General features: G+C 43.2%; 1 protein-coding gene, 1 long non-coding RNA gene, 6 other non-coding genes and 13 pseudogenes across 9 annotated transcripts in view; all 21 read left to right on the top strand.

The window, feature by feature from the left end:
* Window positions 1-27404, top strand: part of LOC145444709 (uncharacterized) — a 231741-nt gene that overhangs the window by 8499 nt on the left and 195838 nt on the right. The window lies entirely within an intron of this gene.
* Window positions 420-5798, top strand: LOC145444090 (uncharacterized). Of its 2 annotated transcripts, XM_080322017.1 has the most exons (4): window positions 420-501; window positions 560-602; window positions 661-700; window positions 764-5798. In XM_080322017.1, the coding sequence occupies exons 2-4, from the start codon at window positions 574-576 to the stop codon at window positions 4358-4360; spliced, it is 3666 nt and encodes a 1221-aa protein (XP_080178143.1). In that variant the 5' UTR covers window positions 420-501; window positions 560-573; the 3' UTR covers window positions 4361-5798. The 2 variants fall into 2 exon arrangements, with proteins under 2 accessions (XP_080178143.1, XP_080178153.1); XM_080322027.1 differs by lacking the exon at window positions 420-501 and having other exon boundaries at window positions 558-602.
* Window positions 18106-18224, top strand: LOC145454162 (5S ribosomal RNA; annotated as a pseudogene).
* Window positions 18652-18771, top strand: LOC145450175 (5S ribosomal RNA; annotated as a pseudogene).
* LOC145452985 (5S ribosomal RNA) lies at window positions 19128-19246 on the top strand. Its single transcript, XR_013919609.1, has one exon. It is a non-coding gene; the product is annotated as a 5S ribosomal RNA (ribosomal RNA).
* On the top strand, window positions 19674-19793 carry LOC145454790 (5S ribosomal RNA; annotated as a pseudogene).
* On the top strand, window positions 20137-20255 carry LOC145450752 (5S ribosomal RNA; annotated as a pseudogene).
* On the top strand, window positions 20691-20810 carry LOC145454785 (5S ribosomal RNA; annotated as a pseudogene).
* On the top strand, window positions 21154-21272 carry LOC145452974 (5S ribosomal RNA). Its single transcript, XR_013919608.1, has one exon. It is a non-coding gene; the product is annotated as a 5S ribosomal RNA (ribosomal RNA).
* LOC145454781 (5S ribosomal RNA) lies at window positions 21700-21819 on the top strand (annotated as a pseudogene).
* Window positions 22166-22284, top strand: LOC145451019 (5S ribosomal RNA; annotated as a pseudogene).
* Window positions 22720-22839, top strand: LOC145454772 (5S ribosomal RNA; annotated as a pseudogene).
* LOC145453666 (5S ribosomal RNA) lies at window positions 23197-23315 on the top strand. Its single transcript, XR_013919870.1, has one exon. It is a non-coding gene; the product is annotated as a 5S ribosomal RNA (ribosomal RNA).
* LOC145454716 (5S ribosomal RNA) lies at window positions 23743-23862 on the top strand (annotated as a pseudogene).
* LOC145450746 (5S ribosomal RNA) lies at window positions 24207-24325 on the top strand (annotated as a pseudogene).
* On the top strand, window positions 24761-24880 carry LOC145454765 (5S ribosomal RNA; annotated as a pseudogene).
* Window positions 25237-25355, top strand: LOC145454109 (5S ribosomal RNA). The gene has a single exon (XR_013920044.1). It is a non-coding gene; the product is annotated as a 5S ribosomal RNA (ribosomal RNA).
* Window positions 25783-25902, top strand: LOC145454751 (5S ribosomal RNA; annotated as a pseudogene).
* On the top strand, window positions 26260-26378 carry LOC145454101 (5S ribosomal RNA). The gene has a single exon (XR_013920043.1). It is a non-coding gene; the product is annotated as a 5S ribosomal RNA (ribosomal RNA).
* Window positions 26806-26925, top strand: LOC145454744 (5S ribosomal RNA; annotated as a pseudogene).
* On the top strand, window positions 27283-27401 carry LOC145452959 (5S ribosomal RNA). Its single transcript, XR_013919603.1, has one exon. It is a non-coding gene; the product is annotated as a 5S ribosomal RNA (ribosomal RNA).

The raw sequence follows: 27404 nt of genomic DNA, 5'->3' as shown, positions 1-27404 counted from the left end.
CTAATGTACAGTTTTACGTATACCCCACTGATGGTTTGTTGATTGATTGAGCTGATATCGAAATACCGCCAGGACTTGCACGATCAAGATGTACCACACCATTTATACGGTGAAAAAAACTACGACGCCGATGTGTCTTTCATGATCTCAATCATTTTCATTGCGACCCAAGAAAATAATCCTGTCATTGAATTCTATTGAGATGTACTTGTATGTATTGTGTGTGGTGTTATTGGAATATATTTGTACATTTTGTTTGTTTAATATGATTTTTGTGTTGTTTGTTAATGTATCATTTGTTTCCAGGTGGATAACATTATTTCATATCTCAAGTCGGTTATGTCATTAGATTTAAATAGTTTACATATAGAGATTACATCGACGCAGGGATTAAGGGTTTAATAGGTAAGTTATTCGGTGTGAATACTTCGATTTATGAATATAATTTGTTATTTATTCAGTCCCCAGACAAAACAGGCGTGGAATTAAAGAATTGAAACGGTGAGTTATTACTGCACAGAACTAGTGAGCATGATGTAATGATTTTGTTGTTGAACAGACAAAGCGAACTCAATGATTAAGTGGGATACACAAGTCTACTGGTAAGTTATCTGCTATAGCACTATGTTAGCGACATAGTTTGACATGTTACTTGTTTAGTATAAAGATCCAAGGAAGACACCGAAAAAGAAACCACATTGTAAGTAACACTAGTTTAATATTACCGAGTGTTGAATGTAACCATGCGTTATCAATTTTACAGATGAGTCGATGTCTGTGGAATCACAGGGATGGGGATGCGACGCCAGAGATCGACAACCAACACCAACAAATTACACCCCAGAACTGGCAAGCGGTGAAATCGTATGTAGTAAACAGTAGCCACGTGCACAATACTTGCGTCAGCAATCGTAAGCGGTTGGATGTTTTCTGTGATTCACAATCGTTCTGTCTGATCAACCCGCGGTTATATGTATATCCTACCAATGGTGTGTTGATTGGTTGTGTTGGTATTAAGCTACCGAAATGGCTTGCGAGAGCGAGATGTATCATGACAATGTTGCGTCGAAAAAATAAGAACCTGTACAACGACAATCTGTGTGCTTTTCGTTGTATCGCCCACTCGCTAGGAAAAGATACAAAAGCAATGGCTCAACAATTCACGTCGGTATATGGCATCAATGTAGATTCTGGTGTAACTCTTGACATGTTGGATGATATCGAGGATTTGTTTAATGTCGCTATATTCGTGTACACCAAGACCGAGGGTAAAGCTGTCGCACTACGTCGTAGTACGTTTGAAGGGAAACCTGTGTACTTACATTTAGAAAGCAACCATTTCTGCCTAATTACTGATATGAGGCGATATATGGAGAGCTATCGATGTGATGTTTGTCAAAGATTTTTCAATTTGCAGTATGAATTGACCAGACACAAATGTGCAACGGGTCCTGTTGAAGTGTTTCCGGGTGGCGTGTATAGCCCTCCTTTGAACATTTTTGAAAAACTCGATCTAGAAGGGGTGTTCGTTCCCCACCAGCTTCGTTATTTCAAATACCGTATCGCGTTTGATATCGAGAGCATGTTTGAGAAGTGTGATATTCCAGATTCCTCCAAAACTTCATGGGAGTGTAAACATATCCCCATTTCCGTTAGTATATCTTCTAATGTGGAAGGGTTCTTGGAACCGTATGTAATTGTCTCGAACGGCGACCCAAACGACTTGTGTGCGGAAATGGTTGATCATTTTCATGATATTCAAAGTGAGTCATTTAGGTTGTTACAGATGGAATATCAACACTACTTGGGCATGCTCGAAACTAAAATTACCGAAATGAAAGCACTCGATCCTTCCGAGAAAAAAATACCACTTGAACGTTTACAAGAGGAGCTCATGCGATATTTAAAACAAATCCCTGTTTTATCGTTCAATGGCGGCCGGTATGACTTGAACTGTCTCAAAGAGTACTTGATGGGTTTACTCGTTGATGAAAATCTGAGTGTATTGAAACGGGGTAACAACTTCCTCTCGTTGACAACCAACAGATTGAAATTTTTGGATATTGTGAATTACTTGGCACCTGGGTTCTCGTACGATGCTTATTTGAAAGCCTTCAAATGCAGCGCCGCTAAAGGTCATTTTCCGTACGAGTTTCTGACTAGTTTGGAAAAGTTAGATTATCCGAGTCTTCCTAGCCACAGCGACTTTTACAGCTCGTTAAAAGGTCGTAATATATCCGCAGCTGAATATGAAAACTGTTTGAAGGTTTGGAACGATAACAAAATGACCACTTTACGCGATTATCTCAAATGGTACAACGCAATCGATACTCATTACTTCATTGAGGGGTTAGAAAAACAATTTCAATCTTTCAAAAGTCAATTCAGTGTGGATATATTCAAAGAAGCTGTCTCCCTACCCGGGGTTGTATCGAGGCATCTTTTCAATAGCATTCCGCGTGATTTCACCTTGTTCAATGATAAACACCAAGATCTGGTTTCGCTATTCAGAGACAATTTAGTGGGCGGACCGTCGGTCATTTTCCATCGATATCAAAAACAGGGTGAAACTCGAATCAAAGAAGTTTTTTATAAGGAAAACGCACAGATTACCCAACATGTAACAGGGCTGGACAGCAATTCGTTATACCTTTTTGCTTTGAGTGAACCTAGTCCAACCGGTTTCCCGGTACATTGGCAACCACTCGATGCTGAGTGTACTAAATTCAAACCGGTGAAGACCGCACCGAAATGGGGGGAGACAGCAGCTCAATGGTTAAACTGGTATTCGTATACCCACAATGTACATGTCCACCATGCTTTTAATGGACCTGAAATCCGCGTAGGAGCTCGTAATTACCCTGCTGACGGGTTCTATCGTAATTCAGCTGGTCAAGGGGTAATCTTGTCTTTTCTTGGATGTCATTTCCATGCACATCAGTGCAGATTTGGTTGTGATGATTTGGAACGTCGAGAACGGACTAAACGTGTTCATGATTATTACAAAAGCCTCAATTACCAAGTCATATGTAAATGGGAATGTGACTGGCGCACGGAGAAACAGGAAAATCCTGATATTGTGCGATATCTTAATGGTATTCAACCACAATTGACTCGAACCAAGTCTGTCACCGCACATAAATTGATGGAGATGGTAATGAGTGGTACATTCTTCGGGTGTTTATCAGTCGATATTTTTACGCCAAATCATTTGCAAAGGAAGTTTGTTGAACTATGTCCGATATTCAAAAATACGATGGTGTCTCGCGAGCATTTGTCAGGTCACATGAAACAGTTCGCCATTGATCGTAAATTACTCACCAAACCCACGCGTATGTTAGTTGCTTCATACTGGGGTAAGAAAATCTTGTTGACCTCCGACTTGATCAAGTGGTATGTTGAACACGGATTGATTATATCCAAAATTCATGAGGCGGTCGAATTCACAAAAAAGACCTGTTTTGACAACTTTGCGAAAAATGTCTCAGACTGTCGACGAGCTGGGGACCGCGACCCTAGCCTAGAGATCATTGCCCTAACGCAAAAATTAGCCGGAAACAGTAGTTATGGTCGGGTTTTGATGAATCCACGTAAATTCAAACGAACCTCGTACTGTGATAAAAGCGAATTGGGCGCCAATGTGAAGGATCGTTTTTTTGTGAAATGTGACGAATTACACGCTGATCTGTTTGAAATAACGAAGCGACTTAAAACGATCAAGTGGGGTAACTGTATTCAAGTAGGATTCTGGGTGTATAACAATGCTAAGCTCAAGATGTTGTCGTTTTTTTATGACTGCTTGTGTAAATATTTCCGTGACGAGTGCTTCATGCTATTAATGATGGACACAGACTCCCTCTATCTTTCGCATTCAGCCTCATTCGACGATATTCTTATCCCTGAGAAAAGAGATGAATTTTATCTTGAATACGAGAACTGGTTTCCGCGCTATTTTTGCGATGAGCACCGAACTGAGTTTTTGGCTGATCCGGTTTCTTTTGATCGCTCGAGACAGTGTTGCAAAGACACGTATGCGTATTACCTCCGTCAACCGGGTTTGATGAAAGTGGAGTATGAAGGTGGTACATCTTTCTGTGGGCTCCAATCCAAAAATTACTTTTGTGATGGACCAAAGAAAAAATTAGCGTCCAAAGGGCTCCAGAAATCCAACCAAATTGATTTCGAAAATTTTCTGGGTGTCTTGACATCTAAGGAAGCTACGGGAGGAGTGAACAAGGGGTTTCGGTGCAGAGATGGGGGTGTCTATACGTACAAACAACAGCGTAAAACATTGTCCTATTTCTATGCCAAACGTCGAGTGCTCGAGGATGGTGTGTCAACCCTACCATTAAATGTGTAATTGTATATTTTGTGTGTTATTGCATTTTATTTGTATATTCTGTGTGTGTTCGATTTTATTTTGATTTACTTATTTATTACTTGTTTATATGTTTGATTGACTTGTGTGTGGTAACGTGTCATTTGTTTTCCAGATGGATAACGCTTTCTAAAGTCTGTTATGTCATTAGATTTGAATAGTTTACATGTAGAGATGATTACATTGGAGCGGGAATTACCACAGTTCATGATTCTTGGTTCTACCAAACAACTCCCAACGTCGATGATATCCGATTGATGAAAAGCAGACCACCAAAACTTGTGATCCGTGGTAAGGTCTATAGTTTGGTATAGTAACACTGCTAGATTTTAAAGCTCTATGAATCCTCTCGTGTTATGAATCCTCTTATGTGATTTATTATTTTACAGATTGGGATCAGCTGCTTGACAACCTGAATAAAGCGTTTGTAACACTACAACTTCCACTGACGATGAGGAACAGATGAAGATTTCATAACCCGGGGAAAATTGTTAAATCGAACTCTACTGGGTTTATATATTCCACTAGAACAAGATGACTACAACAGTGGATATTCCCAAGCTTGTTGATATATAAACACATGCACTTTATAGAGATTTCAATAAACAACAAATGATGGAATTGATCCACCCATTCGCGTGTATTGTGAGTGGTCCTTCAAGAAGTGGGAAGACTACTTTTGTTGCAAAGCTGATTAGGCATGCGACATCAATGATTAAACCAAGTGTATCCAGGGTCGTATATTGTTACAATAATTATCAGGAAGTTTTCAAGACGATGCATAATGTAGAATTTCACGCCGGTCTAGATATTTTAGAAGAGTTGAAGGTTTGCTCTGAAGACACCTTGATTATAGTGGATGATTTCATGACTGAGACCGCGAAAATTGCAGACTACTTTACAAGATTTTCTCATCATTCAGCCAAATCAATTTGCTATATCACGCAGAACCTGTACCACAAGGGTAAAGGAGCACGTGACTTGAGTCTCTCAAGCTCGTATATGGTGATTTTCAAGAATCCGCGCGACCAACAGCAGATCAGTTTTCTTGGTCGACAAATGTACCCAAACTCTAGATTTTTAACAGAGGCTTATCGTGACGCTGCTAGACAACCTCATAGTTATTTATTCCTTGATCTCACGCAAGAAGCACCTGAAAATCGACGAGTTATGACCAATATATTCCCTGGTGAAACCATGGTGGTTTATAGCCCACTGGTATAAATAGCCAAGCACAGAGACGACTTTAAACTCAAAATGACCAAGGTACCAGCTCGGACACGGCGGCATATACCCACACTAGAGTTCCTACATAAAAGTAAACCCGAAATACGCAAGCAAATTATATCGGGTGCCAGCAGAGAGTTGATCGAGTGTATATGTGATTGTACAAAGAACATTTTAAACGGCAACATCCCTCTTTCAAAGTATAAAAGAAAGCGACTATCAGTTCATAAATGTAGTTTACGTCGACTTGTCAGGAAAGACATCCCTATTCGACATAAAAAACGTATGGTCAACCAGAATGGGGGTATGTTTATGACTCTATTATCAAGCATCCTACCCGTCGTCACTGGTTTACTCGGTAATCTTTTCAAAAAATGACTTCTTTTAAAAAAATCTTCATAAATCCGAATCCGATCAACGCCGCTGACGTTCAGAAATTGGATTTGGATATCGACAAATGTATGAGCGACATATTACAGATGAACATACCCCAAGAACGAAAATTAGCCTTATATAACGACGCTATAAATCGTTATCAAACAAAACACGACACACTGAATCAACCGATGAAAATCGATATATCAGAACAAAGGAATCTATTTTCGGCTAGTGAGTTGGACGCACTGCGACGTCTGATCAAGGGTGAACCACCAAGAATTCCTAAACCCCACTCACCGAGTAGCCAACGAAGCAAAGTAAAGACTCAACATGCCAAGACGAAAAGCGGTCGTACACCCAAGACCCCGAGACGATACGGATGGGAGCCATACTAAGTATTTCACACCAGGGCTACCTGGTAGTTACCGCGGTGCATACGTATTCTCTAGAGGGCGGAATAGAGCCAAAGTCAAGGAGTTTCTTTCGAACAAGGACGCGTACACGAAACATTTTCCCTATCGAAAGAAATTTAAGAGACCTAGAGTGATTACGTCCGGTCTTGGTGTTCAGTATCAAACCGATCTCATGCATATGCAAAATCTTTCAAAAGAAAACGATAATTTTAAATATGTGTTGGTGACGATCGATTGTTTCAGCCGATTTTTATATCTGTATCCACTCAAAAACAAAACCTCGCAAGGTATTATTCGCGGATTCAAGGAAATATTTAAGGATCGTATACCTCATGTTATTCAAAGTGATCAGGGTTCTGAGTTTACTAATCGTGCGTTTCAGACTTTCTTAAAAGAGAACAATGTGCGACATTTTCATACAAATAGCGAACTGAAAGCATCGATATGCGAGCGTGTTATTCGTACGCTGAAGCAAGTGTTATACCGTTATTTCACGCATAATAAGACTTTGAATTATGTCAGTGTCCTGTCTGAGATATGCCAGGGGTATAACACTACTTTTCACGTGGCTATAGGGTGTCCTCCAGCGGATGTTAATTATTCGAATCAAGAACAAATTTTTCATAGGTTATACGGTGACATGACCCCTAAAAAACCCAAACTAACTATCGGCACACCCGTCAGGATTTCGAAATCGCGTGGTAATTTTGTAAAAAGTGCCTTGGCGAGTTGGACCGAAGAAATCTTTTTCGTATCTCAATGTCGTAAAGGTGACCCTCCTACTTATCAGTTGAAAGACTACCACGGTGAAGTTATAGACGGTCGCTTTCAGCGTGAAGAGTTACAACCAATAACTAAAAATAATAATATTTATAATATCGAGAAAATCCTGTCTACTCGCAGGAAAGGAAAGAAAACGCAATATCTTGTAAAATGGTTGGGTTACCCGTCTAAATTTAATTCTTGGGTCTCGGATTTGTATAAATAGACTCTGAAAATGTTGTTCAACCAAACTATGGATTCTGATTCCGACTCATCTCGCATGGGTCAAGTCTCGAACAGTCTGAAAAACCAGATTGTGTTTATTGTACAGATTTGTATGTTAGTGTGTGTAATCGTGTTTTCATTATATCAAATTTCTGTCGGGGTGGATCGTGAGATATATTTAACGCTACTGTCTTCTTCACTTGGGTATTTATTACCGAATCCATCACCTCATCGTATATGTTGAAAGAAACAATAAAATGTTGTTGACTCTACCTTCGAACGCGAGTTTGGATAAATTTCCGAATACTAGCACAGATTTTCAAACGGAACTTTACAAAGAATTAGAAATGAATCGCCATGAGCTAGGATTATGTGAGCTGACCTTCCCACATGATTTCCAACCGCGAATTGAAGTGACAGCGAAAAGTATAGGTTTTGGATTTGTCGATGCAAATGGATACACCGAACGGTATTATATTCCCGAAGGTTCGTATTACAGCATCGGTGAAATGTTAGAATCGTACGAGAAATATTACTTGGGCGACATTTTCATTTTACAAGGATTCGGAGACTTTAGAATCACATTCAGAAGATTAGTCACGAGTAAAAAAAGACCCAAGCGAGCTGCATCCATAAATACTGACACCGCAGACTCTAGCGCCAAACACATACCCCGCACCACGCATGATTCACCCGAGCCTTACGGACTGATACCGCTTGGTTCTGTGTTGGATACAATAACATTTAGACGCGTTGTATCTCGTCGCCGCGGAGTGGTAGAATTTATATTTACACCTGCGGTAAAGCTGGAACGGATTGATAAGGTTTATGTGTATTGTGATCTGATACAACCAAGACCGCACGGTAACAAACTACAACAACTTTTACGGGTGGTTACTGTAACCGCTAAACCGAATGAAAACCAAATCAACATATTCCCAAAACCATACTTCTTTGCTTTAGCGAGAAACAATTTTAGAACAATACGAATTTATCTACGTGATGCAGCTGGCAACCCTATTAAATTTCGAAAAGCACCAGTGACAGTAACCCTACGCTTCCGTCGTAGAGCTGTTGATTCAATATGAGTTACATCACGTTGTCTGGCACCCAAGGTGAATTCTCGGTGGTGTTACCGAATGAAATTATTTGTAATGAGCTTGCGTTGATGGATATGAGTTTTGTCAGTGAATCTCTTGATCGAATTATAATCAATCGTGATCAAGCACTCTGGGAGCTACATAATGAGAAAGATCGAATAGTAGAAGCGTACCTAACACCACTTGGGAATTATGCAAACAACCTCGAGTTGACGCGAAGAATATTATCTGACAGTTTCAAACACTGTTTCACCGAAAGAATCAACGATGAACTTTTCCGAATTCGTTACTCGAAACGTATCACACTCCACCCCACGGATATATTCACGAATTATTTCAGTGTAGTTGATCAAGTGTCGACACCAGTATGTAATGTCACGTCGATCAAACCTAAACCAACTCAACCCCACCTCAGATATCTTTTTGTGTATATCAATGTACTACGACATCATCCGGTGGGTGATTACATGAGTCAATTGCTTCGTGTGATCCAAGTAAATAACGAGACGTGTATGAGACAAGAAGTTGTATATGAAAAACCTTTTTATTTCCCAGTATCGATTAACCACATCCGCGATATAAAAATCACCATCCGGGATCAATACGGTCAGTTAGTACATGATATAGAGACCACATTGACACTCCACGCACGATGAAAATAGTGACGTTAACCACCTCTATGCTTGGTGTTGATTTTGAACACAGACTACTCACCATCAACAACATCCCGACAAGATATTGTGAATTAGCCCTCATGGAGATCGATTTCACTTTAACCGAACCGGCGATTGGTCAATATTTGTTTGTGTATTGCGATATTATTAACCCTCACTTACTTGGAGATGTGTTAGCGCGTTTATTACGAGTTATACCGCTGACACCTGGTGATGTCACGCATAATTGGGTAGCGACAAATCCGTATTATTTCCCTGTTTCAAAAGATGTTGTAGATTCTGTATGTCTTTACCTCAGGGATGAGTTTGGGGAACCTATAAATATAATAAGTCGTTCATTGCAAGCTACATTTAACATTAGGAAGCGATTATGAAAGTTGTTTTCACGTGTGATCATCATTCTGTCCATCGTCATTATAACCAGACAGGTGATGGTTATGGATATTTTAGTGGTGGAGTTCAAGCCGGCTCCGGTATCGGGAGTTTGTTTAAATCACTCGGTCGTTTAGTGACACCTATTGCAAAATACGCTGGTGGTCAATTGTTACGGACTGGAGGTGAAATAGCGAGAGATCTATTACGGGGTAACTCGATCAAGTCTAGTGTTGTCAAGAGAAGTAAACAAGCTGGCGGTCGAGTAATTGATAAAATTTTAACCCCAAAAGCTATAAAAAGGAAAAAAACAAAGTCAAAGAACACTTCACCCAAACGTCGTCGTAAACAACAGGATATATTCGACTAAGAACTATGTTGATGCATGCGGGTTCCCGAGAATGTCATAACTCTGGATTAAACATATTTAGTATACCCCACACACAAACCAGTATTGAGGAATCGCAATATGTCGTCGTCAAACCCCATAGTTTAGGTAATGTCATGGAAGTACAATTACCAAGGACGGATCGATATATGGATCTACAAAACACGTTCTTGAGATTACGTTTGAAGCTCACTAAACGCGATGGAACTGATTTAGCAAACGATACACAAGTGGGTCTGGTCAATAACATGTTGGATTCTCTTTTCAAACAAATCGATGTAACTATTTCAAATGAGGTTGTAGCGTACCGCTCCATGATTAACCTGTAATTATCCCCGCTGATCACTGATTATGTTACTGCTAGGCTAGGTCTTGTGTTGTACTCTTTTTACGAGCAGTCGCTTTTAGTCACCGTCCGGGTCAGTCGCTTTTAGTCACCGTCCGGGTCAGTCGCTTTTAGTCACCGTCCGAGCCAGTCGTCTTTTAGTATCCGTCGGACGAGCATCGTCATGTTTTAGTTGTTTTATTAAAAGAGCAATGCTGACTTGTCTACTTTGACTTATCGAGCCGCGGACCAAGAAGAACGCGCGCCCACGACAGAGCACGCTATATTTTGGTGACCCCGACGTGATCTCGCTAGCCTTCCTAGCCGACGTGATCTCGCTAGCTATCCTAGCCGACGTGATTTCGCTAGTCATCCTAGCCGACGTGATTTCGCCAGCCGACTTGAAACCCCGACGTGATTTCGCTAGCCTTCCTAGCCGACGTGATATCGCCAGCCGATTCGAACCCGACTTGCACTAGCCGACTCGAATCCCTTGCTCACTCTCTGCTGTATTTGAAATGTCTTCTCGACGACGACGACGACAACAATCGGTGGAAGATATTGCCAGCTCGGCCAATTTCACTGGTGCCCCGAGGATGCCGCCACCGGTGGTCAATTTCTGGTCCCATTCGCCGGAGTCGTGGTTTGTTTCGGTGGAAGCCGGATTTGTCAGTTATGGGGTTACGGACTCTGCGGCGAAGTATTTTCACGTTCTGAGATGTCTGGACGGCAAGCAGCTCGAATCGATTCGATTGAAGTTACCTGCCCCAGAAGACGACGACTGCTACGAAGTATTGCGTGATCTTCTGATGCGTGAGTACGCTGTTCCCTTACGAGACCGTGTTAAGGAACTTTATAGTGATCGCTGTAGAGATTTAAAACCCTCTGAACTTCTGAAAAAATTGCGGAATGCAATGGGGGCTCTATCAAACACACCAGGTTCCGACTGTTATTTAAAGGAAACGTTCCTTCACCATTTGCCAGATCATATTGCTGGGATATTGTCGTCACATGTAGACGATACCGTGGAACAGCTTGCCCTAAGAGCTGATAGTATATACACTCGCGCTTCTCCTCGTGTGGTTTCAAATCATTACAGTTATCCTCCCACAAATCAATTAGATGAATTGCAACTAACTGTTCAATCGATAGCTCGAGAGGTCAGGGAATTGAAGGCGATACCTTCGGCACGAGATTTACCTGCATCGGGCGGACAAAGCTCGCACAATTTCAATCGTAGTACCGTTCCTCGCCGTGAACCTTTTAGAGGTGATCGACCAGCTTTTCGGACGCTGTCAAACCGTTCAGAGACACGTGGCGAGGTAACTCGATTTGCTCATCTGCGCGGTACGAATCAATTGTGCTTTTATCATGATAAATTCGGTGATCGAGCTCGAAACTGCCGTCCACCCTGTTCCTACTCTTCAAATCGCCCTTTTTTAGACGGAGGCCTCGTGAGGGATCGCAACAATTTTCATCAGTGAATGCCAACTCTGAATGTCAAAACCCTTTATTGCATGTGCGAGATTCGATTTCAGGGCAGATTTTCCTCGTCGATACAGGAGCATCCGTTTCTGTTCTACCGACTTCAAGTAACGTTTTCAAGAATAAACCAGGACCAAATCTGTACGCTACAAATGGATCAAAAATTGCGACGTTTGGAACGAGATATTTACGGATCGAGTTCTCCGATAGACACAAGTATGGATTTCGATTCTATATTGCCGATACACACATTGCCATATTGGGGGCTGATTTTATTGAGCGATTTTCTCTCGTCGTTGATTTGAGGAGCAATTGTCTGATTGATACTGTTTCAGGAGGTTTCATTCCGGGCTGGAAGTGTAATCCAGTAGTTCGCGGGCTGAACTTTATAGCGCCTGATCACAATACACCATATGTAGATCTTTTGTCGAGATTCAACGACATTACCATTCCACGGAATGCAGCAGTACGAGCTAAGCACGGTACTGTACATCGAATTATTACTAACGGATGTCCCACTCGTTCTCGCTGTCGCCCATTGCCGCCCCATTTGAAACAGAAGGTGAAGAATCGATTGCAAGAGATGTTGAAGTCCGGTGTAATCATTCGCTCAAAATCGCCTTTCGCCTCTCCCATTACTGTCGTACCAAAGGGCATAGATGATATTAGAATCTGTGTCGACTATAGGAAATTAAACAATCAGACGGTCAAGGATCGATGGCCTGTCCCATTTCTGCGTGATTTTACCGATGAACTGTCGAACTGTAATGTTTTTAGCAAAGTTGACTTAGCGAAGGCGTACCATCAAATTCCTCTTCATCCAGACGATCAAGAGAAGGCTGCTTTTATTTGTCCCGAAGGACTATTCCAACCAACGACGATGATGTTCGGCTTGACCAACGCTTGTAGTACTTTTAGCCGTTTTATATCTGAAGTAACCGAAGGACTAGACAATATTTTTGTGTTTTTAGACGACATTTTAATTGCGACTCGTACTGAGGAAGAGCACATGGCAACATTGACGAATTTGTTTTCAAGGTTTCGTAAGTTCGGACTGGTCATAAATGTCGATAAGTGCAGTTTCGGTAAGGAAGAAATCGAATTTTTAGGTCACCTTGTTAATGCAAGGGGAATTAGTCCCTTGCCCTCAAAGGTTGAAGTGATCTCTAACTATCCTCGTCCTGAAAATGTAAAACAACTACGTTCATTCCTTGGACTAGTCTGCTATTACCACCGTTTTGTCAAAAAGTGTGCCGAGATTTTGAAGCCACTGTATGACGTGGCCAATGCAGCATCGAATAAGCGTGATCGTGTCAAATGGACAGACAGTGCTAACACTGCTTTCGAACGCATCAAGACCGAACTGTCCGATAATGTCATATTATTCCACCCGATTCATGATGCCGAACTGTCACTCGTGGTAGACGCTAGTCAAGTCGGAATTGGAGCTGTTTTGCAACAGAAATCTGATGATTCGTGGTCCCCCTTAGCATTCTTCTCGAAAACCTTGAACCCGACACAGCGCAAGTACTCCGCATTTGATCGCGAGCTTTTAGCGGCTTATTCAGCAATCAAGCATTTTCATGTCCAGCTAAAGGGTAGGAAATTTCAACTGATTACCGATAATGACGGCCTTGTAAAATCGTTAAGGAATCCAACCGACAGACTTCTGGATCGTCAAGCAAGACAGTTGGAATTTATCACGGAATATACCGACGACGTTAGACACATCAAAGGGACTCTGAACACGGCTGCGGATACTCTCTCCAGACTCGAGGTGAACGCGATTTTTCCGAACACTGTTCCCATCACAGCGGAAGCATTACTAGAAGCCCAGAAAGACGATGCAGAGCTCAAGGAACTCCTCGCTAACGCCGATGACCACTCCTTGCATCTCGCGGAAGTACATTTCGAAGAGTTCAACGATCCTATATCATCTTCGACAAGTCTTTGCCTGGTAGAGAACGTCCCTACGTTCCTGCGGCACTTCGAGAGACTGTAATGCACAGTGTGCATGATATTTCGCACCCCGGTATACGCGCGACCACTAAATTGATAGCTGAACGTTATGTATGGCCTGGCATGAAACGACATGTGAACGATTTCGTCCGTCATTGTCAGCAGTGTCAACGATCGAAGATTCATAGGCATACTCGAACTGCAATTACCAATCTTCCCGTCCCTTCCGAACGCTTTCATACGGTTAACGTCGACATATTGTCACTCCCGAATAGTTGCGGTTACTCGTATATTTTGATGTGTGTTGATCGCTATACTCGCTGGCCTGTATGTGTTCCCATGATGGACATTCGTGCTCAAACTGTTATTGATGCGTTTAGTTTTGGCTGGGTGTCAAATTTCGGCTCACCCCGTAAAATAATAACCGACCGAGGAAGTCAGTTTACCTCGCTTGAATGGACTCAGTATATGCAATTCTTGGGTATTTTCCACATCAAAACCTTGGCGTATAAGCCGGAGCAAAATTCTCTTGTCGAACGCTATAACAGAACTTTGAAAGCCTCCCTCCGCGCATTAGAAAGTCCTCATAATTGGTATCATCACTTAGGCTTAATTGTTTTAGGGCTTCGATGTTCTGTCAAGGAAGATCTCGGTTATTCACCAGCAGAGCTTGTGTATGGCACTTCCCTTCGACTACCCGGTCAATTAGTCAATCCTTCTTCCAGTGGTAATAACGCTAATGATTTCAACTACGTTGGTGAATTGAAACGCTTTTTCTCAGCCGTGGGTGAGATGCCGACTAGGTTTCATTCGAATCAAAAATCTTATGTCCCGAACGATTTGAATAATTGCACGCACGTTTTCTTGCGGATAGATGGTCATCGTAGATCACTCGATCCGGTTTATTCTGGTCCGCATCAAGTTTTAAAACGCACTCATAAATGTTTCACAATTCTAACGAATAAGGGTCCTTATGACGCCTCAACCGACAGGCTTATACCTGGCAGACTTCCCATCGAGCGTCTCGACGAATTGACGCCACCGCAAGTTGACACTTCGCGAACAAACTCTGTGTCGGCCAGTGGCCGTATTATTCGTACTCCACATCACTTGAATGATTTTGTGTTGTCACCAGTATTTAAAATGGATATTTAGTGTGTTACTCATTCACTTTACCACCATCGCTTGTATTTTTTCGCAACAGGCTTTTTCATCTCCTGTATGTTCTAGAAATCTTGTCTCATCGAGATTTTCACATTGTAAAGTGCATCTTTATCGCTGAACGAATCATTCTGCCGTTATAGTTTCACCACCACACCCACCTTGCTTTCGTTATACCATTAGAATTGAACTCGTATTCGAAACCTAATCTGTAATCACTACCATGTCTGGTAGCGTCCTTCATTCGTATATATACTTGAATCGCCGACTGATGTAGTGTCCATATTATATCCTAAAGCTTTTACCAACCAGGGGGGCCCTTGTAGCGTACCGCTCCATGATTAACCTGTAATTATCCCCGCTGATCACTGATTATGTTACTGCTAGGCTAGGTCTTGTGTTGTACTCTTTTTACGAGCAGTCGCTTTTAGTCACCGTCCGGGTCAGTCGCTTTTAGTCACCGTCCGGGTCAGTCGCTTTTAGTCACCGTCCGAGCCAGTCGTCTTTTAGTATCCGTCGGACGAGCATCGTCATGTTTTAGTTGTTTTATTAAAAGAGCAATGCTGACTTGTCTACTTTGACTTATCGAGCCGCGGACCAAGAAGAACGCGCGCCCACGACAGAGCACGCTATAAGGTTATCACAAATTCGGATAATTGTCATGCGTACAAAGCTTATATCTCTCGGTTGTTGAATGATACTCACGGGGCCTCGGAGAGTTTTGTGCAAGGCCAAGGTTTTTATAAAGATGTCGCTGGATCTATGGATGTTCTTGGTGCAGCGAATACTGGATATGTTAAACGAAAAGACCTTACAAAAAACAGCACTCCGCTAGAGTTGATCGGAAAAATTCGAATGGGTCTTTTTGAACAGTCTAGATGTATGTTGGATAATGTCGACATGAAATTAAAATTTACACGTAACGAAGATAATTTCTGTCTGCTTGGTGATGTGGAAGATGTACAAATTGTTTTACTCGAAATGGAGGTGTATGTCAAACAGATGAAGATCGCTGAAAGTGTAAGCTTAGCACACAAGTCTGTATTACAGAAGAATACTGCCAAGTACCCCTGGATACGCTTACAAATGTCGACTCATACATTCGCGGCGGGCTTGTCGAAAATTGATAGAGAGTTAGTTAGCGGCACCATGCCAAAGAAGATCGTAATTGGTTTAGTCGAGACCACGACATTTAACGGTGTTCGAGCCAAAAATCCATTCAACTTTAAACACTTTGATGTTCAAAATCTTTCGTTAAGTGTGGACGGGCGACAAATTAACGGACGCGAATTTCATTTCGATTTTGATAAACATGGCGGACTCGAAGGTTATATGACACTATTCTCTCAGACAGGTCGCTGGGAATCCGAGGCACCTTTGAATATTTCTCGCGAAGATTATGTCAAGGGGTACACTCTTTTTGTGTTTGATTTGACACCTGATAATAGTTTGGGATGTTATCAACTTCATAAGACGGGAACTGTGCATCTGGTTTTGACTACGTCGAAGCCTTTACCAACCTCCGTAACCTTGTTATGTTTGAAGGAGTTTCAACATCTTCTACAGCTGAATCAAAAAAGACAAGTCGTCGAAATATGAATACGTCTGAGATCAATGATATTCTCTATAACCATCCTGACACACAAAGTCTATATCTAGGAACTTATCCAGTAGATCAGTTACCGAAGAAACCAACTAGCGGAAAATTCGCTATCACCATTAATTACGATGAGTCGAGTTTGCCTGGGTCTCACTGGGTGTCTATATACAGAGATGACGATACTCATTTTCATGATTCGCTAGGCTTCGGACCACTAAAACCTCAGATAATCGAATTCCTGGAGCCGGATGAATTTTCTGTGACTGGCAAACAGTTACAGAGTAAAACTTCGAATGTGTGTGGAGATCATGCTATCGCATTCTTGATAAAAAGAGCTCAAGGGTTTTCAACCGAGGAATACTTGGATAATTTTGGCGATGATAAAAAAGTGAATGATACGATTGTACGTGCTTTTGTGAAGAGTTTGATTTCAGAGTAATAAACGAATGTGTAAATGTGTATACTTGTGATTCTTGTTGTGACTGTGAACAGCAGACTATTCTGTAGGCGCGAAACAGCGGAATAATCCGAAAGTATTATTCAGCTAGCAATCAATAGCGAGGAAAGAGAACACGATCGGTCATTTGACACGACTAAACTACGACATCATATATCATAATTTACGATCAAACTATTTCGCACTGACTGGTCTAGTGTAATATTCGATAGTAGCGGTTGGCCGTGAAACAATTCTGCGCGCAGGTCATTCGAAATATAGGTCGCACTGCTTAATCCTCTTGCAAGCCACGTTTCCGTTTGCGCGGTTATTGTTGGTGACTATTCAACACCACGCGAGAGATGGTTGAAAGTGCGAATCACGAACGCATCCATAAGAACACATGGTGAATCAGTAGAGACCGTGTAATAATACACGACGATATACACATTAACAAAGGTTCATTCACATGACTATTTACTTGATACATATTCAACACGAAGTACGACATGCCAACAACGAAGCCGCTTGCGACCGCAGTCTATACTGAAAAGGGTTACCGTTCGACCACAAGACGCAATAGCCGCTCGCCACCCCCGCCATAAGACGAAAACGTTAGCTCGCCACCCCCGCCATAAGAAATAAGAGCCGCTCGCCACCCCCGGTTTTCCAGCCGCTCGCCACCCCCGCCATAAGAAATAAGAGCCGCTCACCACCCCCGCCATAAGACGCAATAGCCGCTCACCACCCCCGCCATAAGAAATAAGAGCCGCTCACCACCCCCGGTTTTCCAGCCCGTCACCACCCCGCCCATAAGAGCCCCTGCCACCCCCAGAGCGATCGAATACACTACTCATGTAGGCTTTTGCATTTTTTTTTCCGCACAAACTCGATCAATTCGATTGCTGTGCTTTATTTTCAAATGAACTATCGCGCGAAATTTGGAATTGTAATCGGCCTAACACATTTTCATTATATCAAACTCTCGTACTGTTTTGACATGACAGAAAGTACAATAAAATAACTACTCTGACAGCGAGAGCTTAATTGTGTGTTTGTCCACAAGATACAAGAACAGAGCAGGATGCCAACGATATTCGAACGCTGGCAGACGGGTTGAAAATGCCCCAGCGCAATCAGACAATCTGCTTTTCTGGCGTCTCGTCGACAGCATGGCGACGGAAATTGTCAACATAAAACGTCAGAATTGGTAACCACACTTGCCTACGACCATACCACGTTGAATATACCAGATCTCGTCCGATCTCGGAAGTCAAGCAACGTTGGGCCCGGTTAGTACTTGCATGGGTGACCGGCTGGGAATACCGGGTGTAGAAGGCTATTTTTGTCGCGCAAACACGATCAATTTGCTTGCAACTGTTTTGTATGCGCACGTAGGCCTGCGTACAACTATGAATGTCATCATTTGCTGGCCGCCGCTTATTTCAATTTGTAGTTATACTAGGCCTAACACATTGTCATTATATCGAAATCTCGTGCTGTTTTCACATGACGAAAAGTGCAATAAAATAACTACTCTGACAGCGAGAGCTTACTTGTGTGTTTGTTGACCAGATACAAGAACAGAGCAGGACGCCAATGATATTCGACCGCTAGCATACTTTTCTTTCCAGTTATTGGACCGAAAGTGCCTTGGCGCAATCAGACAATCTGCTTTTCAGGCGTCTCATCGTTGGCAGCGTGGCGACTTTTCGCCTGAGATGAACGAAAAATGTCACGTAAAACGGCACAGATTGTATCCACTGTCGCCTACGACCATACCACGTTGAATACACCCGATCTCGTCTGATCTCGGAAGTTAAGCGGCGTTGGGCTCAGTTAGTACTTGCATGGGTGACCGGCTGGGAATACCGGGTGCATGTAGGCTTTTGCATTTTTTTCCGCACAAACTCGATCAATTCGATTGCTGTGCTTTATTTTCAAATGAACTATCGCGCGAAATTTGGAATTGTAATCGGCCTAACACATTTTCATTATATCAAACTCTCGTACTGTTTTGACATGACAGAAAGTACAATAAAATAACTACTCTGACAGCGAGAGCTTAATTGTGTGTTTGTCCACAAGATACAAGAACAGAGCAGGATGCCAACGATATTCGAACGCTGGCAGACGGGTTGAAAATGCCCCAGCGCAATCAGACAATCTGCTTTTCTGGCGTCTCGTCGACAGCATGGCGACGGAAATTGTCAACATAAAACGTCAGAATTGGTAACCACACTTGCCTACGACCATACCACGTTGAATATACCCGATCTCGTCCGATCTCGGAAGTCAAGCAACGTTGGGCCCGGTTAGTACTTGCATGGGTGACCGGCTGGGAATACCGGGTGTAGAAGGCTATTTCTGTCGCGCAAACACGATCAATTTGCTTGCAACTGTTTTGTATGCGCACGTAGGCCTACGTACAACTATGAATGTCATCATTTGCTGGCCGCCGCTTATTTCAATTTGTAGTTATACTAGGCCTAACACATTGTCATTATATCGAAATCTCGTGCTGTTTTCACATGACGAAAAGTGCAATAAAATAACTACTTTGACAGCGAGAGCTTACTTGTGTGTTTGTTGACCAGATACAAGAACAGAGCAGGACGCCAATGATATTCGACCGCTAGCAGACTTTTCTTTCCAGTTATTGGGCCGAAAGTGCCTTGGCGCAATCAGACAATCTGCTTTTCAGGCGTCTCATCGTTGGCAGCGTGGCGACTTTTCGCCTGAGATGAACGAAAAATGTCACGTAAAACGGCACAGATTGTATCCACTGTCGCCTACGACCATACCACGTTGAATACACCCGATCTCGTCTGATCTCGGAAGTTAAGCGGCGTTGGGCTCAGTTAGTACTTGCATGGGTGACCGGCTGGGAATACCGGGTGCATGTAGGCTTTTGCATTTTTTTCCGCACAAACTCGATCAATTCGATTGCTGTGCTTTATTTTCAAATGAACTATCGCGCGAAATTTGGAATTGTAATCGCCCTAACACATTTTCATTATATCAAACTCTCGTACTGTTTTGACATGACAGAAAGTACAATAAAATAACTACTCTGACAGCGAGAGCTTAATTGTGTGTTTGTCCACAAGATACAAGAACAGAGCAGGATGCCAACGATATTCGAACGCTGGCAGACGGGTTGAAAATGCCCCAGCGCAATCAGACAATCTGCTTTTCTGGCGGCTGTCGACGGACATTGTCACATAAAACGTCAGAATTGGTAACCACACTTGCCTACGACCATACCACGTTGAATATACCCGATCTCGTCCGATCTCGGAAGTCAAGAAACGTTGGGCCCGGTTAGTACTTGCATGGGTGACCGGCTGGGAATACCGTGTGTAGTAGACGGCTTTTGCATTTTTGTCGCACAAACTCGATCAATTAGATTGCAACTGTTTTGTATGCGCACGTAGGCCTACGTACAACTATAAATGTCATCATTTGCTGGCCGCCGCTTATTTCAATTTGTAGTTATACTAGGCCTAACACATTGTCATTATATCGAAATCTCGTGCTGTTTTCACATGACGAAAAGTGCAATAAAATAACTACTCTGACAGCGAGAGCTTACTTGTGTGTTTGTTGACCAGATACAAGAACAGAGCAGGACGCCAATGATATTCGACCGCTAGCAGACTTTTCTTTCCAGTTATTGGGCCGAAAGTGCCTTGGCGCAATCAGACAATCTGCTTTTCAGGCGTCTCATCGTTGGCAGCGAGGCGACTTTTCGCCTGAGATGAACGAAAAATGTCACGTAAAACGGCACAGATTGTATCCACTGTCGCCTACGACCATACCACGTTGAATACACCCGATCTCGTCTGATCTCGGAAGTTAAGCGGCGTTGGGCTCAGTTAGTACTTGCATGGGTGACCGGCTGGGAATACCGGGTGCATGTAGGCTTTTGCATTTTTTTCCGCACAAACTCGATCAATTCGATTGCTGTGCTTTATTTTCAAATGAACTATCGCGCGAAATTTGGAATTGTAATCGCCCTAACACATTTTCATTATATCAAACTCTCGTACTGTTTTGACATGACAGAAAGTACAATAAAATAACTACTCTGACAGCGAGAGCTTAATTGTGTGTTTGTCCACAAGATACAAGAACAGAGCAGGATGCCAACGATATTCGAACGCTGGCAGACGGGTTGAAAATGCCCCAGCGCAATCAGACAATCTGCTTTTCTGGCGGCTGTCGACGGACATTGTCACATAAAACGTCAGAATTGGTAACCACACTTGCCTACGACCATACCACGTTGAATATACCCGATCTCGTCCGATCTCGGAAGTCAAGCAACGTTGGGCCCGGTTAGTACTTGCATGGGTGACCGGCTGGGAATACCGGGTGTAGAAGGCTATTTCTGTCGCGCAAACACGATCAATTTGCTTGCAACTGTTTTGTATGCGCACGTAGGCCTACGTACAACTATGAATGTCATCATTTGCTGGCCGCCGCTTATTTCAATTTGTAGTTATACTAGGCCTAACACATTGTCATTATATCGAAATCTCGTGCTGTTTTCACATGACGAAAAGTGCAATAAAATAACTACTTTGACAGCGAGAGCTTACTTGTGTGTTTGTTGACCAGATACAAGAACAGAGCAGGACGCCAATGATATTCGACCGCTAGCAGACTTTTCTTTCCAGTTATTGGGCCGAAAGTGCCTTGGCGCAATCAGACAATCTGCTTTTCAGGCGTCTCATCGTTGGCAGCGTGGCGACTTTTCGCCTGAGATGAACGAAAAATGTCACGTAAAACGGCACAGATTGTATCCACTGTCGCCTACGACCATACCACGTTGAATACACCCGATCTCGTCTGATCTCGGAAGTTAAGCGGCGTTGGGCTCAGTTAGTACTTGCATGGGTGACCGGCTGGGAATACCGGGTGCATGTAGGCTTTTGCATTTTTTTTCCGCACAAACTCGATCAATTCGATTGCTGTGCTTTATTTTCAAATGAACTATCGCGCGAAATTTGGAATTGTAATCGGCCTAACACATTTTCATTATATCAAACTCTCGTACTGTTTTGACATGACAGAAAGTACAATAAAATAACTACTCTGACAGCGAGAGCTTAATTGTGTGTTTGTCCACAAGATACAAGAACATAGAGCAGGATGCCAACGATATTCGAACGCTGGCAGACGGGTTGAAAATGCCCCAGCGCAATCAGACAATCTGCTTTTCTGGCGGCTGTCGACGGAAATTGTCACATAAAACGTCAGAATTGGTAATCACACTTGCCTACGACCATACCACGTTGAATATACCCGATCTCGTCCGATCTCGGAAGTCAAGAAACGTTGGGCCCGATTAGTACTTGCATAGGTGACCGGCTGGGAATACCGTGTGTAGTAGACGGCTTTTGCATTTTTGTCGCACAAACTCAATCAATTAGATTGCAACTGTTTTGTATGCGCACGTAGGCCTACGTACAACTATGAATGTCATCATTTGCTGGCCGCCGCTTATTTCAATTTGTAGTTATACTAGGCCTAACACATTGTCATTATATCGAAATCTCGTGCTGTTTTCACATGACGAAAAGTGCAATAAAATAACTACTCTGACAGCGAGAGCTTACTTGTGTGTTTGTTGACCAGATACAAGAACAGAGCAGGACGCCAATGATATTCGACCGCTAGCAGACTTTTCTTTCCAGTTATTGGGCCGAAAGTGCCTTGGCGCAATCAGACAATCTGCTTTTCAGGCGTCTCATCGTTGGCAGCGTGGCGACTTTTCGCCTGAGATGAACGAAAAATGTCACGTAAAACGGCACAGATTGTATCCACTGTCGCCTACGACCATACCACGTTGAATACACCCGATCTCGTCTGATCTCGGAAGTTAAGCGGCGTTGGGCTCAGTTAGTACTTGCATGGGTGACCGGCTGGGAATACCGGGTGCATGTAGGCTTTTGCATTTTTTTTCCGCACAAACTCGATCAATTCGATTGCTGAGCTTTATTTTCAAATGAACTATCGCGCGAAATTTGGAATTGTAATCGGCCTAACACATTTTCATTATATCAAACTCTCGTACTGTTTTGACATGACAGAAAGTACAATAAAATAACTACTCTGACAGCGAGAGCTTAATTGTGTGTTTGTCCACAAGATACAAGAACAGAGCAGGATGCCAACGATATTCGAACGCTGGCAGACGGGTTGAAAATGCCCCAGCGCAATCAGACAATCTGCTTTTCTGGCGTCTCGTCGACAGCATGGCGACGGAAATTGTCAACATAAAACGTCAGAATTGGTAACCACACTTACCTACGACCATACCACGTTGAATATACCCGATCTCGTCCGATCTCGGAAGTCAAGCAACGTTGGGCCCGGTTAGTACTTGCATGGGTGACCGGCTGGGAATACCGGGTGTAGAAGGCTATTTTTGTCGCGCAAACACGATCAATTTGCTTGCAACTGTTTTGTAAGCGCACGTAGGCCTACGTACAACTATGAATGTCATCATTTGCTGGCCGCCGCTTATTTCAATTTGTAGTTATACTAGGCCTAACACATTGTCATTATATCGAAATCTCGTGCTGTTTTCACATGACGAAAAGTGCAATAAAATAACTACTCTGACAGCGAGAGCTTACTTGTGTGTTTGTTGACCAGATACAAGAACAGAGCAGGACGCCAATGATATTCGACCGCTAGCAGACTTTTCTTTCCAGTTATTGGGCCGAAAGTGCCTTGGCGCAATCAGACAATCTGCTTTTCAGGCGTCTCATCGTTGGCAGCGTGGCGACTTTTCGCCTGAGATGAACGAAAAATGTCACGTAAAACGGCACAGATTGTATCCACTGTCGCCTACGACCATACCACGTTGAATACACCCGATCTCGTCTGATCTCGGAAGTTAAGCGGCGTTGGGCTCAGTTAGTACTTGCGTGGGTGACCGGCTGGGAATACCGGGTGCACGTAGGCTTTTGCATTTTTTTTCCGCACAAACTCGATCAATTCGATTGCTGTGCTTTATTTTCAAATGAACTATCGCGCGAAATTTGGAATTGTAATCGGCCTAACACATTTTCATTATATCAAACTCTCGTACTGTTTTGACATGACAGAAAGTACAATAAAATAACTACTCTGACAGCGAGAGCTTAATTGTGTGTTTGTCCACAAGATACAAGAACAGAGCAGGATGCCAACGATATTCGAACGCTGGCAGACGGGTTGAAAATGCCCCAGCGCAATCAGACAATCTGCTTTTCTGGCGGCTGTCGACGGAAATTGTCACATAAAACGTCAGAATTGGTAACCACACTTGCCTACGACCATACCACGTTGAATATACCCGATCTCGTCCGATCTCGGAAGTCAAGAAACGTTGGGCCCGGTTAGTACTTGCATGGGTGACCGGCTGGGAATACCGTGTGTAGTAGACGGCTTTTGCATTTTTGTCGCACAAACTCGATCAATTAGATTGCAACTGTTTTGTATGCGCACGTAGGCCTACGTACAACTATAAATGTCATCATTTGCTGGCCGCCGCTTATTTCAATTTGTAGTTATACTAGGCCTAACACATTGTCATTATATCGAAATCTCGTGCTGTTTTCACATGACGAAAAGTGCAATAAAATAACTACTCTGACAGCGAGAGCTTACTTGTGTGTTTGTTGACCAGATACAAGAACAGAGCAGGAAGCCAATGATATTCGACCGCTAGCAGACTTTTCTTTCCAGTTATTGGGCCGAAAGTGCCTTGGCGCAATCAGACAATCTGCTTTTCAGGCGTCTCATCGTTGGCAGCGTGGCGACTTTTCGCCTGAGATGAACGAAAAATGTCACGTAAAACGGCACAGATTGTATCCACTGTCGCCTACGACCATACCACGTTGAATACACCCGATCTCGTCTGATCTCGGAAGTTAAGCGGCGTTGGGCTCAGTTAGTACTTGCATGGGTGACCGGCTGGGAATACCGGGTGCATGTAGGCTTTTGCATTTTTTTCCGCACAAACTCGATCAATTCGATTGCTGTGCTTTATTTTCAAATGAACTATCGCGCGAAATTTGGAATTGTAATCGGCCTAACACATTTTCATTATATCAAACTCTCGTACTGTTTTGACATGACAGAAAGTACAATAAAATAACTACTCTGACAGCGAGAGCTTAATTGTGTGTTTGTCCACAAGATACAAGAACGGAGCAGGATGCCAACGATATTCGAACGCTGGCAGACGGGTTGAAAATGCCCCAGCGCAATCAGACAATCTGCTTTTCTGGCGTCTCGTCGACAGCATGGCGACGGAAATTGTCAACATAAAACGTCAGAATTGGTAACCACACTTGCCTACGACCATACCACGTTGAATATACCCGATCTCGTCCGATCTCGGAAGTCAAGCAACATTGGGCCCGGTTAGTACTTGCATGGGTGACCGGCTGGGAATACCGGGTGTAGAAGGCTATTTTTGTCGCGCAAACACGATCAATTTGCTTGCAACTGTTTTGTATGCGCACGTAGGCCTACGTACAACTATGAATGTCATCATTTGCTGGCCGCCGCTTATTTCAATTTGTAGTTATACTAGGCCTAACACATTGTCATTATATCGAAATCTCGTGCTGTTTTCACATGACGAAAATTGCAATAAAATAACTACTCTGACAGCGAGAGCTTACTTGTGTGTTTGTTGACCAGATACAAGAACAGAGCAGGACGCCAATGATATTCGACCGCTAGCAGACTTTTCTTTCCAGTTATTGGGCCGAAAGTGCCTTGGCGCAATCAGACAATCTGCTTTTCAGGCGTCTCATCGTTGGCAGCGTGGCGACTTTTCGCCTGAGATGAACGAAAAATGTCACGTAAAACGGCACAGATTGTATCCACTGTCGCCTACGACCATACCACGTTGAATACACCCGATCTCGTCTGATCTCGGAAGTTAAGCGGCGTTGGGCTCAGTTAGTACTTGCATGGGTGACCGGCTGGGAATACCGGGTGCATGTAGGCTTTTGCATTTTTTTTCCGCACAAACTCGATCAATTCGATTGCTGTGCTTTATTTTCAAATGAACTATCGCGCGAAATTTGGAATTGTAATCGGCCTAACACATTTTCATTATATCAAACTCTCGTACTGTTTTGACATGACAGAAAGTACAATAAAATAACTACTCTGACAGCGAGAGCTTAATTGTGTGTTTGTCCACAAGATACAAGAACAGAGCAGGATGCCAACGATATTCGAACGCTGGCAGACGGGTTGAAAATGCCCCAGCGCAATCAGACAATCTGCTTTTCTGGCGTCTCGTCGACAGCATGGCGACGGAAATTGTCAACATAAAACGTCAGAATTGGTAACCACACTTGCCTACGACCATACCACGTTGAATATACCCGATCTCGTCCGATCTCGGAAGTCAAGCAACATTGGGCCCGGTTAGTACTTGCATGGGTGACCGGCTGGGAATACCGGGTGTAGAAGGCTATTTTTGTCGCGCAAACACGATCAATTTGCTTGCAACTGTTTTGTAAGCGCACGTAGGCCTACGTACAACTATGAATGTCATCATTTGCTGGCCGCCGCTTATTTCAATTTGTAGTTATACTAGGCCTAACACATTGTCATTATATCGAAATCTCGTGCTGTTTTCACATGACGAAAAGTGCAATAAAATAACTACTCTGACAGCGAGAGCTTGCTTGTGTGTTTGTTGACCAGATACAAGAACAGAGCAGGACGCCAATGATATTCGACCGCTAGCAGACTTTTCTTTCCAGTTACTGGGCCGAAAGTGCCTTGGCGCAATCAGACAATCTGCTTTTCAGGCGTCTCATCGTTGGCAGCGTGGCGACTTTTCGCCTGAGATGAACGAAAAATGTCACGTAAAACGGCACAGATTGTATCCACTGTCGCCTACGACCATACCACGTTGAATACACCCGATCTCGTCTGATCTCGGAAGTTAAGCGGCGTTGGGCTCAGTTAGTACTTGCATGGGTGACCGGCTGGGAATACCGGGTGCATGTAGGCTTTTGCATTTTTTTTCCGCACAAACTCGATCAATTCGATTGCTGTGCTTTATTTTCAAATGAACTATCGCGCGAAATTTGGAATTGTAATCGGCCTAACACATTTTCATTATATCAAACTCTCGTACTGTTTTGACATGACAGAAAGTACAATAAAATAACTACTCTGACAGCGAGAGCTTAATTGTGTGTTTGTCCACAAGATACAAGAACAGAGCAGGATGCCAACGATATTCGAACGCTGGCAGACGGGTTGAAAATGCCCCAGCGCAATCAGACAATCTGCTTTTCTGGCGTCTCGTCGACAGCATGGCGACGGAAATTGTCAACATAAAACGTCAGAATTGGTAACCACACTTGCCTACGACCATACCACGTTGAATATACCCGATCTCGTCCGATCTCGGAAGTCAAGCAACGTTGGGCCCGGTTAGTACTTGCATGGGTGACCGGCTGGGAATACCGGGTGTAGAAGGCTATT

This window comes from Botryllus schlosseri, chromosome 1 (genome assembly GCF_051294905.1).
Source record: "Botryllus schlosseri isolate E-star chromosome 1, Bs_hap1, whole genome shotgun sequence".
Lineage (NCBI taxonomy): Eukaryota > Metazoa > Chordata > Ascidiacea > Stolidobranchia > Styelidae > Botryllus > Botryllus schlosseri.
The sequence above is the reverse complement of the archived record's forward strand: the minus strand, read 5'-3'. Positions and strand labels throughout refer to the sequence as shown.